The following is a 14,527-nucleotide window of genomic DNA, read 5'->3' on the forward strand; positions in this document are numbered from 1 at the left end:
ACTGATCCCTGTGGTACTCCACCAGTCATTGCCTGCCAACAGGAAAAGAAACCTGTTTATAGCTACTCTTTGTTTCCTGTCTGTCAGCCAGTTCTCCATCCATGTCAGTACACTACCACCACTCCTGCGCACTTCAGTTTTGCATGTCGATCTTTTATTTGTAACCCTATTGAAAGGCTTTGAAAAGGTCAACTAAACTACATCCATTTCAGGAAACTTTCATATATAGGTGCTGTTCATGATTCCAAGACTTCTCAAAGTGCTTTCCAGACAATCAAGCACTTTTGAAATAGCCACAGCTCTAATATAGGAAACAATTCCAACAATTAATTTTGGAGATGAACATCAGTCTGGAAACAAACCGTTCAGTCCAACATATTCCCAAACTAAACTCGTCCCATCTGCTACGTCCTGGCCCATATCTCTTCAAACCTAACCTATTCATATACTTATCCAAATGTCTTTTAAATGCTGTAATTGTACCCACATCCAACATAAATTACATGAAATGCTCAAGGGAGATTGGGAGAAAGATCCTCTTCCTGCCATCTGTTGCTGTACCCATGCTTCAATGCCGTTTGCAATTGAATTTTAATTTGCAATTAAAATTGTGAAAATAACTTGTTCTTCCAGTTTGGAGTTCAACTGCTATCAGTCTGTTAACAATGATATTACTGTACCCAGTTTGTTGTAAATCTACCCTCAGGGTGTGATTGTATTTATCATTTATATTACAAGGACATAGCGAGGACTGCAGATGCTGGAAAATTGGAATCCATAAAACGTGGAGCTGGCCAAGCAGCATCAGAGGAGCAGGACAGTCAGATTTCGGGTAGAACCCTTCATCAGGACATCATATCGCAATAAAACAAAGATCGATGGATGTTGAAAATTTGAAACAAAAACAGAAATTGCTGCAGAAGCTCAGCAGGTTTGGTAGCATCTGCGGAGACAGGAACAGAGTAAACAATTTGGAGTCCAGTGACACTTCTTCAGAATATGTTATATTTTTCATTAACAAATTCTCAGCAGGTCAGGCAGCATCTGGGGAGAGAAATCAGTGTTAACAATAACTGAGTTCAAAAGAAGTGTATTCAGAACTGAAACATTAACTCTGATTTCTCTCCCTGGGTGTTGCCAGACCTGCTGAGTTTTTCCAACAATGTCTGTTTTAGTTTCTGATTTCCAGCATCCTCAGTGATTTCTTTTTAAAAAATCAGTTTTCAGATCGTTTTCAGATCCACCGCTCATGGGATCTAATCACCAACAAACTGGTGGGACCCACAAATTGAATTTAAAATCATGACAGCACAAGTAACTTGATTCTTGGCAATCACGTGCTTTCATTGATCCTTTCTTGGGTTTTCCCCATGGTGAACAAAAAAGTGTACATCACAGCGAGGTTTTGGCATGGCATAGCCGTTTTAAGGTCCGCAAAGTGCTGAGTCGATCTGATTGTGTTGGGAAGGGAAACCTCATCTATGCGCAGGTTTGAAGGGCAGGCGTGTACAGTACTGGGAGGGTGTGGAGAGAGACCGGGGACTAGCAATATCACCGTGAAACTCAGTTCGCCTTTGAAATCGACATGGCGCCATGTACAGCTCCTCAGTTTCAGCCCAGACTACACCTTCTCCTATCAGCCACGGTGGCGATCTCTTCTGCTTTCAACATCGATGTAAAGTTCCCGATTATTAAACAGGGACCACCCGGCAGCTACTTCGGATATTCGGTGGCCTTACACCGACAGCTGAAAGATCAGGATCGCTACCTGTAAGTACATTATGGATCAGGAGAGAGAGCGAGAGAGGTGTGTGTGTGTGTGTGTTGGGGGGAGGGAGGGTGAGTTGCTTAGGGATGGTACCGGAGGTGATAGTTTGTAAATACAGGTGAAATGCTGCAAAATAGAACCGGCCTACATCACCCGAGAACTGTTCAATGAACTTTATTACAAAATGAAAGGAATGTTATTGCCTGAGGGCTGAACTATCTTGGCTTAGTTTTAGCATGCATTATAAAATAGTTTTACACATTCAAATCCTTATTTGCAGCCGATTCCATTGGGTGCTATTAAATAGTCTCAACACAATGCCTTTAAAATATGTAAATTTGAATGTGTATACTCAGGAAAGAAATCTTCTAAATGAATAGCCCACCTTCCCGGTGATCTGAACCATAAACTTGATTTTCAGCAGCACTAGCTCAGTGGGAGCTGCGGTGTTGCAAATTCTCTGCAAAGTTTCAAGGAAAGGAAACTTTTCTGGAGGGTTGAGGAGCAGTGACATGGGCTAACAGCTCAGAGAGCGTGAGGCAGTGGACTGACTGATTGTCCAGGTCTCTTTGTCAAGCGTTATCTCCAAATATCCCCCGCACCTTCTGCGGACGTTCCCAGATCTCGCCGGCAGCAACACACTGTCTATGGCTCTGCCTTGCATTCCGGTGAGCAGACGGAATGTGCAGTGGGAGTAGATCGCTGACCGGTCATGAACTGAGGTTGTTTCAGAATGGGGTGAGAAGATGGACATCATTTCCATCAATCCTTCAATCCCAGGGCTCCCCGTCTGAGACACCCAAGCATTCTTGATCTTTTCCCGTGTGTGTGTGTGTGTGTTGGTGGAGAGGTGTGTGTATACAGTTCACTCAGCTGAAACAGAAATTGCTGGAGAAACTCAGCAGGTTTGGCAGCCTCTGAGGAAAGAGAGAGAAGCAGCTCTATGGGTCTCGAGGTCCGTCTTCAGTAGTTAACGAGTCTGCCCTGAATCTGATGGATATGTGTTCCGCTTATCCTTTTGTTTTACGGATGGAGGGCTGGCGGTGTGGTTTAGGTGGAAGCGAGCGGTCTGCTCGGCCCAGGTGAATGTGTTTTGTGGTTGTGCCAACTCCGGAATCCCAGCTGCTCCGAGCCCATCCTCCCGTGCCGGGGGAGTGGGAAACTTGGCTTGTTTGCCTAAGCTGAGCGCTGCTTTAATAGGAGGATAAAGGACTTATCAGCAAGGCATTCCTTAGACGGATTTGTGAGCTGGGGGGAGGGTAGAACTGCATATTTCCCTTTGCAGAGACAAATTGTTAAACATGAGACCCAAGCTTTCTGCCTCAGAGTTCACTGATCTACCTGGGATTCCTATAGAGACGTTAGATTTTTTTTTCGTGTTGGAAGCGTTTGTTGCAGTACATTTCCAGAAACGTTAAACTTGGGCATTGCATTTCAGATTGTAGCCTCAGCCCTTCGCTCAGTCGCCCTAACGAGCTGAAAAAAAAATGCGTTGATCCAATTTGCTCAGTGAATCATTCACTCAAATCTGGCCAGGCACACCTTCGCCAACTCCATATATGCAGAACTGGCATTCCATTCAAGTGTTGGAAAGTGTTTTGCCTGATCACGTTTCCGCATCGTTTGTACTTAGAACTGTCTTTTTCTCCTGAACTTTTATTCCCCCCCGCTTTCTGCACTCTGCTAAATTGTGTTAGCCAGTACCACCTGATGTTTCACTAAAAGGGTTATGCACGTTCTGAAAATTTGACAATGCCAAGCCATCGTAGTTCACCAACCACCCCCCCCCCACCATCACACCATCCTCTTTTTTTCTACACCGGGTCCATTACTTCAAAGATTTAAAACCACTTTTTTTAAAGCCCCCCTCCATAAATTGGATACCTTGAAGCCATTCCAGCTGAGAATGGGTACATTCTGCATTGAGCAGAATTTCACCCTTGGGCCCTCTATCTGTCTCAAATACCAAGGAGGACTTTGCTGTGCCAATGATAAAGGGAATGAAGGGATGGGAAAACCCAGAGAAGTGGAGTTGAGGGTTATGATCTCTTGATGGGCTGAATGCCCTATTTCAGCCCTTTGTACATTTAATTTTGAAAACTGTGCTACCATTAAAATGAAAAGGTGCCAATGCAGAGTGATGAAACAGCTGTTTGGTTGCTCAGAACATTTTGCAGAACCACAAATAAAGTGTTTTAAAACAACAGCAACTGTTGGAGATCTATCTGTTTGAATACAGAACTGGCTTGAATGTAGAAGACAGAGGGTGGTGGTCGTGGAGCAGGGTTGCTTTTCAGACCAGAGGCCTGTGACAGGGTCCACCGCTTTTCATCATTTATATAAATAATTTGGATGTGAACACAAGAGTTATGGTTAGTAAGTTTGCAAATTACACCAAAAATTGGAGGTGTAGTGGACAGCAAAGAGGTTACCTCAGAATACAACAGGTTCTTGATCAGAAGGACCAATGGGCTGAGGAGTGGCAGATTGAGCTTAATTTAGATAAACGTGAGGTGTTGCATTTTGGAAAGGCAAATCAGGGCAGGGCTTATACACTTTATGGTAAGGTCTTGGGGAATGTTGCTGAACAAAGAGACCTTGGAGTGCAGGTTCATAGTTCCTTGAAAGTGGAGTTGCAGATGGATAGGATTGTGAGCAATGTATTTGGTATGCTTGTCTTTATTGGACAGTGCATTGAGTACTGTATACGAGTTGGAACATTATGTTGTGGCTGTACAGGACATTGGTTATGCCACTATTGGAATACTCTGTGCAATTCTGGTCTCCCTGTTGTAGGAAGGATGTTGTGAAACTTGAAAGGGTTCAGAAAAAAATTACAAGGATGTTGCCAGGGTTAGAGAATTTGAGCTGTAGGGAGAGGCTGAATAGGCTGGGGCTGTTTTCCCTGGAGAGTCAGGGGCTGAGGGGTGATCTTATAGAGGTTTATAAAATCATGAGGGGCATGGATAGGCTAAATAGACAAGGACACTTCCCTGGGATGGGGTGGTCCAAAACCAGACGGTATAGGTTTAAGGTGAGGGGGAAAGATTTAAAAGGGATCTAAGGGGCAACCTTTTCATGCAGAGGGTGGTGCATGTATGGAATGAGTTGCCAGAGGAAGTGGTGGATGCTGGTACAATCACAATATTGAAAAGGCATCTGGATGGGTATATGAAAAAGAAGGGTTTAGAGGGATATAGGCCAAATGCTGGCAAATGGGACTGGATTTATTTAGGATATCTAGTTGCCTTGGATGAGTTGGACCAACAGGTCTGTTTCTGTGCTGCATATCTCTATGAATCTATGACTCTACCTGAAACAAACAGAAGCATAAATTGCTGAAGAAACCCAACAGGTTTGGAAAGAAAGCGGAGTTAACTTTTTAAGTTCAGTGCCCTTCAAATAAATTGCTTTTCAGACAGATGGTTTTCGATTCTGAGAATGTGGCTTGTTGACACAATTTTGATTTGTATCTTTTACTAAGTAGGTGCATATGAGTAAAAAATGACTCGAGTCCCATCTCCATTGTCACTCGTCCTATAGGAATGGATTCATGATAGATTCTGGTTACTTGCTGCTGGCTACCTACCATTACTTCATCATTACATCGGTCATTCTTTGCACATGATTTCATCAGGGAGTGGCAAAAGGTTGTTTGATGTCAAGTCAGTTATACCACTGACTTCAATTGACCTCCTTGCAGGCATACTCTCCAGCAAGAGTAATGAGGAGTGTTCACAGGCATAATAGTGTCCTTTTATTTTGAAATAGTGAAGAAATGCAGATGTGCCTGTTTTTCTTACACACCTGCAATCTCAGTTGACTTTGATATAATGATTCATTGACTGTGTTGCTGGGATCAGGAGAGTGCAGTGAGTCTACTGGTGCCAGTCCATGCCATCGCACTCCAATCTTTGCATTCCATTTGCCCCTAAGCTGAGCTTCTGACCTCGTTTCGACCTCTTCAGCAACAGCAGCTACTATTACCCTCTGTAACACTTGCTTTGTCCCTGTCTCAGCCTATCTCCATCTAATGATAATAACTTGCATTAATGGCTGCGTACAAATAAACTTCAGGTGCTGAGATATTGCAAAACAAAATATGACACAAAAATACATAAAGAGATGCTAGGTCAGATGACCTAAAGCTTGGTCAAAGAGGTGCATTTTAAAAATGCCTCCAAAGAGCAAAGTGAGAGACTGAATTGTAGATAGAGTAGTCCAAAGCTTGTGGCCTTGTCTGTAATGCTCTCCTGGTCAGTCTCTCAATTTAATCTCTCTAATACTAAGCCAACTGTTAACATTCAGATCTGAACACATTCAATGGCCTGTTTCCCTACTGCCTTTTAGTCACTGACCTACACTGACTCCCAGTCCATCAGTGCATCCATTTTAAAACTATAATTCTTCCGTTCACATTGCTCTATGCCCTTGACCCCTTCTTATCTTTGTGATCTCCTCTAGCTCTACAGCATTGGATTTCTGTTCTCCTCCAACTGTGGTCTCTTATGCATCCCCAATTTTAATAGCCCCACCACTGGGGCCTTCAGCTGCCTTGGTCCTAGCTGTGGCATTTCTTCCCTAAACCTCTCCATTCCTCCCAGTTCTCTCCTCCAATAAAACACCTCCCTTTGAGGATGCTAAAGGTCACCTGTAGTGATACCACTAAATGTGGCTCAGTTAAAAGTGTCGCCTGCCAATGACCCTGTAACATATTGAGGAAGATTTTACTGTTCTACTAAATTGGTGTAAGATGTTCTCCCAAACTGCGTTGCTTTTCTTTGTCATAGTATTGGTAATTCATACTGGGAAGAAGTTTGCAACACAATCTTTAAAGCTAGTGCAATGGAGGACGAGATTCTGAATTAGCCACAACAAACAACTAATGCACATTATGACAAAGTGAGGACTGCATGCACATTATGCAGGCTTCAGCAAAATCACACAAATCATTTTCTATGTCCTGCTGATTGGGACAGCATAGTTTGTGCACCTGGGGAAGAAGGGTAGAGGATTCATGTTCCTTTCTGCCTCCTGAATCAGATTTAATGTGGTGATCTCTAAGATGCTGAAATCACCAAGGGTGGGTGTTATTTTGTGGTCATTTATTGTCAAGAGTGATTGCTTGAAGAGTTTTAAACAATTTAACTGTTGACTGTGCTGTTTGTTTAGCTGAGAAAAATAAATAATGCGTAGAAAGTATGTGAATCTTATTTGTGGTCACCATGACTTGGAGGTTCTGGTATTGGAGCTGGTGATGCAGCCCTTTACTTATATTTTACAAAGACTGACCACAAGTAAAGTTAAAAATCACACAACACCAGGTTATAGTCCAACAGGTTTATTTGGAAGCACTAGCTTTCGGAGCATATAACCTGGTGTTGTGTGATTTTTAACTTTACTTGTGGTCAGTCTTTGTAAAATATAATTAAAGGGCTGCATCACCAGCTTAATGTCTTTTGTGCATTGTTCAGCCTGGGTTGTGAATAATGTCCCAGGAAAATACAAATCTTTCTTTGCACTGTCTTCTTCTGAAGACTTGGAAATGTAAAACCTCCTTTATTTATAATAGAAGGTTCCTTCTATTTATGATGAGTGTTGGTGTCCAGTTAAGACTCTTCAGATTTTTATCATTGCGGACACTTAATGCATAGTTGCAATACATACAACAGAACAAATATTTTGTTTCATTCCTCAAAGAGACAAACAGGACACTGGAATCATTACATGGAATTCCTCAACTCGTACCATTGTATTTGGAATAGCTTGATACAATTTTGGTTATTTTATAATTACATACTTTTTTTGGGACTACATTAATAATTCTGGATCATATTCGCTAATGCTGTTCTGTTTCGAAACTGGTGAAAATCAGCGACTTGAAGTTGAAATAAATTCTCTAATTCATTCCATGACTAACCTGTGCCAAGCTTTGTTCATTTCACCACATGTTAGGATGGCCAATAGGATTGTATATGCTGGAAGTTACAATTTAGTTTTGATGGTTGTTAACAGATTGTACCTTTAAACAAAACCATGAAGCCAAATGAGCTTGTAGGCAACCACAGAAAGAACTTAAGAGAAAGTAGCATAAGTACAAGTAATAATAAATAGCAGGATAAGTTGACAGGGTTAGATCACAAATTCTCAATTTGTTTTTCATTGTGACTCTATAATTAATGCAATCCTAGACACAAATGAAACAAACCAGTAATAACGCAACATATTAACAATTAGTACATACTTAGCCCTGTACTTAGAATCCCTACAGTGTGGAAAAAGGCCATTCAGCCCAAAATGTCCACACTAGCCTCCAAAGTACATCCCACCCAGACTAATCCCCCTACCCTGACTTTGTATTTCCCTGGGTAACACACCTAACCTACACATCCCTGAACACTATGGGTAATTTAGCATGGCCAATCCATCTAACTCGCACATCTATGGACTATGACAGAAAACCGGAGCACCTGGGGTAAACCCACCCAGACAAGGGAGAGCATGAAAACTTCTCACTGTAACCAGAGGGTGGAATCGAACCCAAGTTCCTAGTACTGTGAGACAGCAATGCTAATCACAGAGACACCATAATTCCTTAGGTTAATATTATAAATCCACAAATTATGCATCATAACAAAATCTGATTTAAAGTTACTTTGTAAAAATGTTGTTTTAAAGACTCAACAATCCATTACGTCATCTGAGCCTGTCCAGTTCATGAACCCAGGAAGCAGTGGTAGCAAGAGTTGAGGATTTTGAGTTATCTGATGTTGGACTCCAGATGATTCATCAACCATTGGGTTAGGTTTACACAGCATACAGTGTGAAACATTGCTGCTATATTCATAGGGCTTAATGAAGTGACCATCAGCAGGAGCCTGTGGCTGGGGAAGAGAGCCCAACAGCCCAACTGGATGTAGCATGGGGCACAGTATTGGATGAGGGGGAGTTTAGAAATCAACTTGTTGTTTCTGTGATCCTAGATGGAGTCTTGACCCACAGTTTTGGAGGTGCTGAGTTAAATGGAAATAGCTTGTGTACATATAGACATTTGATATAACTGTGGGATTTATCATACATGGTGTATATATTTTTAAAAATATTATTTACTGCAAGTTTGGGTTTCTGGATTTTGAACGAGTAACTGGTGAGTTTTCTGAATGCATGAATTTAATAATTAATTTATAAGTATATATACAATCATGTGAATTCTTTTAATAGACTCTGAGGTCTGGCTTTAGAGCAAGTGGGTTTTCTGCACTACTAGTGGACTTTTGGTTATTTTGTATAGTTTTGTGACCCAGCAAGGTACACAATGAAGTCTTAAGGTATATTAAAAATTTGTGGAACTTCTTTTAAACTTAAGGGAGGCACCCAAAGTTTAGAGAGGGAAAGGTTTTGAGTTTCAGTTTCTACTTTGAATGGAGCAATCCTGTGAATTCCTTGTAACAAGGCGGCTTGATGGGCTTGTGTTCTTGAGAAAGGAAGGGTATGCTGTGAACCAGGTTACCTTGGAGTGAGGGGTTAGTGTTTATCCCAGATCAGAAGTGCTGGGATAAAATCCTGAAGAGATTTTTTGAAGTTGAGCACTTTTAAAGAAATGTATGATATTGCCAGGAAAAAAATTACTTTCAGTTCCAGCCCAAGAGTTGAAGTCACAATCAACTTAAATATACCAAGATGTTAGACACAGGGATTCTGGTATGAGTATTGAATGAAAGCTTTTTGGTGTACTATACAAAATCTGTTTTGTTGCTTTGTTATTTCTAAATGACTGTTTTCAGAATAATGGGATTATTCTTTCATTGTGGGTTTAATAATCTCTAAATTCGGTTTATAAGTAGATGGTTTTCTTTATTCTACTTTTAATTCTTTTTGTTAACAAACCACTGTTTTAATATTAAAGCAGTCTGCAGCATTGTGTGCTTGTGTTTCAGTAAGAGACCACTTTATTGAAAACAAAAATAAAACAAAACATGATCTATCAAACCAGATTTCTATCTGGGATGTGAGTTGGCAATAACAAGCTGGGACCTTAACATATTGCATGGACCAGTTGGGCAGAATGGCTTCTTTGTCTTATGTTAAAAAGTATATTTCAGCTGCTGTAAATCTGAAACAAAAAAAAATCGGTGCTACTTTCAGGTGGGAAGGTAATTTCAATGACTGAGGACTAATATTCAAACTGGCAATTGTTAATAATTAAACATATGTTACTCTATTGTCTGTCTACTGTCTCCTCTTGCCCTCTTTATATCCTTTTATTTTGTTCCTTTTTAAGTCTACTTAAAATCCATAACTCATCTCTCCTCTCCTGAGTGATCAGCTATTTGCAAGTTTTTTTATTGTTTGAGGCTACCGTGGTAAATTTGCAGTCATTATGATCTGAGTCATCTTTATGCAGTAAGCACATTAAAATATAGATTTTTCTCCTTGTGCTATAATTTTGCCAGTTACAGAAAAGCTCCAAGTCATCTACGCAAATTGTAACTCACCATTCAGGTTGAAGCACTTTTTCCAGTTGAAAGCAGATAATCATGACCTTTTCTGGAGCTTGTCTCAGCAACGCAATGCTTGGTAGTTATTTCAAGCCATGATTTATACAATTCCATTGACATGTTATACTTTATTATGAGAGTGTCAAGTAAATTTGGAATACATCACACAGCTTGAAATAAATACTCGCTGTCTGACCAGAACCCTGGTGGGAGGCACATACTGTCACAGCCTCTGCTGTATTTTCTCAAACAGTTTTGCCTTCCCTGTGTGGATCATCATTTCACGCTGCTTTAGGCATGCAGATCCATTGATTCTGTAAGCTTTAACTAAATTCTTTCAATAGCTGTTGTGGATCTTTTGACTGAAGTTATAACCATTTCCTTGAAAGACTCTTATTTTGGGTTTGTCTGATTGCAGCTCCGTGCAGTGCCTTAAGACCATTTTTAAGTTGTTAAGCGTGCAATTTAAATACCACCTGAACAAGTTCTAGGTCTAGTTAGGGTCCTGTTTGACCCACAACATGAGTTTTCAACCAAAAATTTGCAAGGTCATTGAAAATCTGTCTACCTTTGTATGATTGCCAATTCTATCCGTGCCTCAGCTCTTTCCTGATACTGAGACCCTCATCTTTGCCTTTTTTTATTGCCTAACCTGACTAATTTAATGCTGTTTTGACAGGCCTACCAAATATCTTTAAACATAAGGTCATCCGAAACTCTGTTGCCCTAACTTGCACTGAGTTCTGTTCATTTGTCACCCCTATACTTGCTAAACTGACTCCCGCTGAAGTAACACGATTCTAACATGATCTTGCTTGTTTTCAAGCCAGTTGACCATACCATCCCTCTTCATCCTTGCAAGCTTTTCAGATATCTATACTGTTTTAATGACAGTTTCTTAAGCATCATGTCCATCCCTTCAGTTGCTTGACCCATAAACTGAAGTTTCCTCCCCATATCTTCCTGCCTCACAAGTACAGATATCTCCACTGAGACTCTCTTTAAAACCCCACAGTATGATCAAGCTTCTGGTGACCTATGGTGGCTCAGTGATTAGCACTGCTGCCTCACAGGGCCAGGTTCAATTCCACACTCGGGCAACTGTCTGTGTGTGGTTTGCACATTCTCCCTGTGTCTGCATGGGTTTACTCTGGGTGCTGCGGTTTTCTTGCACAGTCCAAAGATGTGCAGGTTAGGTAGATTGGTCATGCTAAATTGTCCAGTGATGTGTAGGCTGGGTGAATTAGCCATAGGAAATGCAGCATTGCATGGATAGGGGAGGGATTGGGTTTGGGTGAAATGCTCTTCAGAGGGTCGGTGTGGATTTCATGGGCTGAAAGACCTGTTTTCATGCTGTAGGGATTCTATGACCTTGCCTAGTATCTCCTCATGTTACTTGGTGACATTCTGTTTCATAATGAATTTATGAAATGATTTGGAATGTTCAATATGTTAAAGTCATTACCATAAGCAGTCACATCTGTAACTGTGATTTTGAGGTGTCAGTGTTGGACTGGGGTGTACAAAGTTAAAAATCACACAATGCCAGGTTATAGTCCAACAGGTTTATTCGGAAGCACTAGCTTTCGGAGCACTGCTCCTTCACACTGCTCCTTTGTCAGGTGGTTGTGGAATATAAAACCATACAACACAGAGTTTATAAAAGATCTTTTGCTATAATTTCTGTGTCATATGATCTCATACTCCACAACCACCTAATGAAAGAGCAGCACTCCAAAAGCTAGTGCCTCCGAAAAACCTGTTGGACTATAACCTAGTGTTGTGTGATTAACAACTGTAACTGTATCAGTTAATCTCAGCCAGGGCAGTAGAATGGGGGTACAAAAGTTGAATTTATCACTCTCACACACAGCTCAAATGTTCCAACTTCTGCTCACTAACCAGATGGGCTTTTTAGTAACATGAAGCTAGTTTTTTAAAATTCAAATGTAACCATGTATTAAGGTGCGATTTGAATCGATGCCCCTCGAACACTATCCTTTGATTTCGAATAACTGGTCAGGTGACATTACTATTACTACTGCTATACAACCTCTCATTCTTTTGGAATCTATTTTGTGACAAAAAGTTAAAAACGTTAAAATGCTAAGAAAATTTGATTTCTAATTGCTCTAAATCTTGATCTGCTCATGTCAATGTTTAAAAATGTTGGAAAAATTGATTGCCAAACTTTGATTTATAAAAGCACAATGCAATTACACAAATTGCATTAGGAAATGCACCTTACATGTGGCAATGTTGCAATGTTCTGCACTTGCACCTCTTCTGAATACTTGACATGGTTGTCCTTTTTAAGACATTTTGTTTCAAGGCCATAATAGGGCATTTGTTCTTTCAGTACATTACACATGACAGGTAATTGCTGCTCGGCTATTTAAAGTAGGGAAGAAGTGCATTCCTTCATGTTTGTAGCCCACTATTTGAACTTAGTTCAAGCGCTTCAAAGGGACAAAGTCCATTTTTAATCTTGTCTCTTTCCTAATTTACATAATCTATATTCCTTCATGATACTTCATCATTCTACTGGAAAGGGAGCTAGCTGTTAGCACTGAATAAAATACATGGGCTGTTCTATTCCTTAGGGCTCATTTTTCATTCTGAATTGGTGCGAATGCTCTCATGTTGAAGTTGTCTTCAGGTGTACTGGTGGCTCCAGATGTACACAATTCATGGTATAGTCTTCAATGGTGATGTTTGAATCAGCTTGCTCTGCATTTAGGTTTTGCAGTCTGTTGTAACCCAAATGTTAGCACATATTACTTGGGCTCAGTTTTGTTGACATTTTTTGGGGGTTAGTTGTTAATGTGTATTCAGCCATTAATCTAGCGACTTGATCCTGTGTTTGACATCACCGTAATTGTTGATATTTTAAATTGTTTCCATGGCAACCTAATGCCAGCAAGTCATAATCTTTGAGACATAGTGAAATGAATGAGATTGAACATGATCTGCTGAATAAAAGCAGTATTTAGTCTGTTGGAGGATTAACTTCAACATCAAAGATATAGCCACACACAACAGAGTTGACTTATGCACCTTTCTAATTGTTACTCAGGTTGTATTAAGAGTTTATTATTTCAAATCGAGGCCATGATGGATTTAAGACTATAAAACCATGTGCAGTAAACATTCCAAGAGGAGTTAAAATAACTTTTGATGTGTGAAGAGGACTTTTATATGGTGTTTGTATTGCCAACACAGCCGTAAACCTGCAGAGTAACAGCTGGTCTTGAGTGTGTATCTTGAGGTGCTGATGAAGTCATAAATAATGTGAGCTTGTGTTCTATTATCTGAAGTTCCTAGTTCTATTCTGGCAAGGCGACATTTCTACATTTCCTATGGTTAGATTCTACTATTTTTAAGGGTTTCTGTTAGCTAGCAAAGAAGTTACTGGTTATTTTAGAATAGTTCAATTAGGGTTCATTCAATGTATTTCCTAATTTTGTCCTCCATTTTACTTCTCGTTCGCATTTTCTTCCAAGACCATTGTGTTACATTACTGGCTGTTCCCATATTAGTAGCTGGCCTTTCGTATATACACTGTTTACATCCTATGACTTTTATCAGCTTGAAATCTTCTCTGCCTGCACCTTCGGTTTAAAGAACAGTGAATGAGGCAATTGTATGCTGCCTCATTCAACTCCCACTTGGATTCTGCCTCAAGGTGCTTGCTAACATACGAATTAAGATGCTATTTCATTTACTGGTTTGTGGTTGGATTTTGTGTTTAGTTGTAATGTAAACAGGAGGTCGGAAATGGCATTCAGATCGATGGTAGTCATATTACATTGAACCACAGTGTCATCCTCCTTTGTTTGAAATTTAAAAGTGAGTCAAATATTAGTAATTGATTTGCTCTTTGTGGATTTGTCATTCAGTATGATTTGCGTGGAAAGTAACAGGTTGATACAATAAAGTCCACTTTGGAACAGAGATCAAGAGGGTGATCGATTTGTCATTGTGTACCTGATGAGAGAAGCTTTGGCAACACAGCTTTCCCATGTTTGTGTCTCATCTTAAACTCAACTACTTCAAGATTTTCTGTAGGTGAGAACTCACTATTATAATTTCTTTTGTTAGAAGGCAGGGTGTTAAACAAGGAACCTAACATATTTTGCTATGTGCTATTAATTTTGTTTAAAATGGTAAACAGAACCAAAGCTCTTCAGAGTTACATTTAAGTAAAGCAATGGATTTTATATCAAGAATTGGTTAAACAAAAACTTAAAGTTGCGAGGAT

General features: G+C 40.2%; 1 protein-coding gene across 1 annotated transcript in view; it reads left to right on the forward strand.

The window, feature by feature from the left end:
• Nucleotides 1-1,380: 1,380 nt before the first annotated feature.
• Nucleotides 1,381-14,527, forward strand: part of itga3b (integrin, alpha 3b) — a 164,211-nt gene continuing 151,064 nt past the window's right edge. Inside the window, exon 1 of the mRNA XM_060849050.1 lies at nucleotides 1,381-1,770. Within this exon, the coding sequence (XP_060705033.1) occupies nucleotides 1,586-1,770 (185 nt within the window). The 5' untranslated portion in view covers nucleotides 1,381-1,585. The remainder of the gene's footprint in view (nucleotides 1,771-14,527) is intronic.

Source organism: Hemiscyllium ocellatum, chromosome 32 (genome assembly GCF_020745735.1).
Source record: "Hemiscyllium ocellatum isolate sHemOce1 chromosome 32, sHemOce1.pat.X.cur, whole genome shotgun sequence".
Lineage (NCBI taxonomy): Eukaryota > Metazoa > Chordata > Chondrichthyes > Orectolobiformes > Hemiscylliidae > Hemiscyllium > Hemiscyllium ocellatum.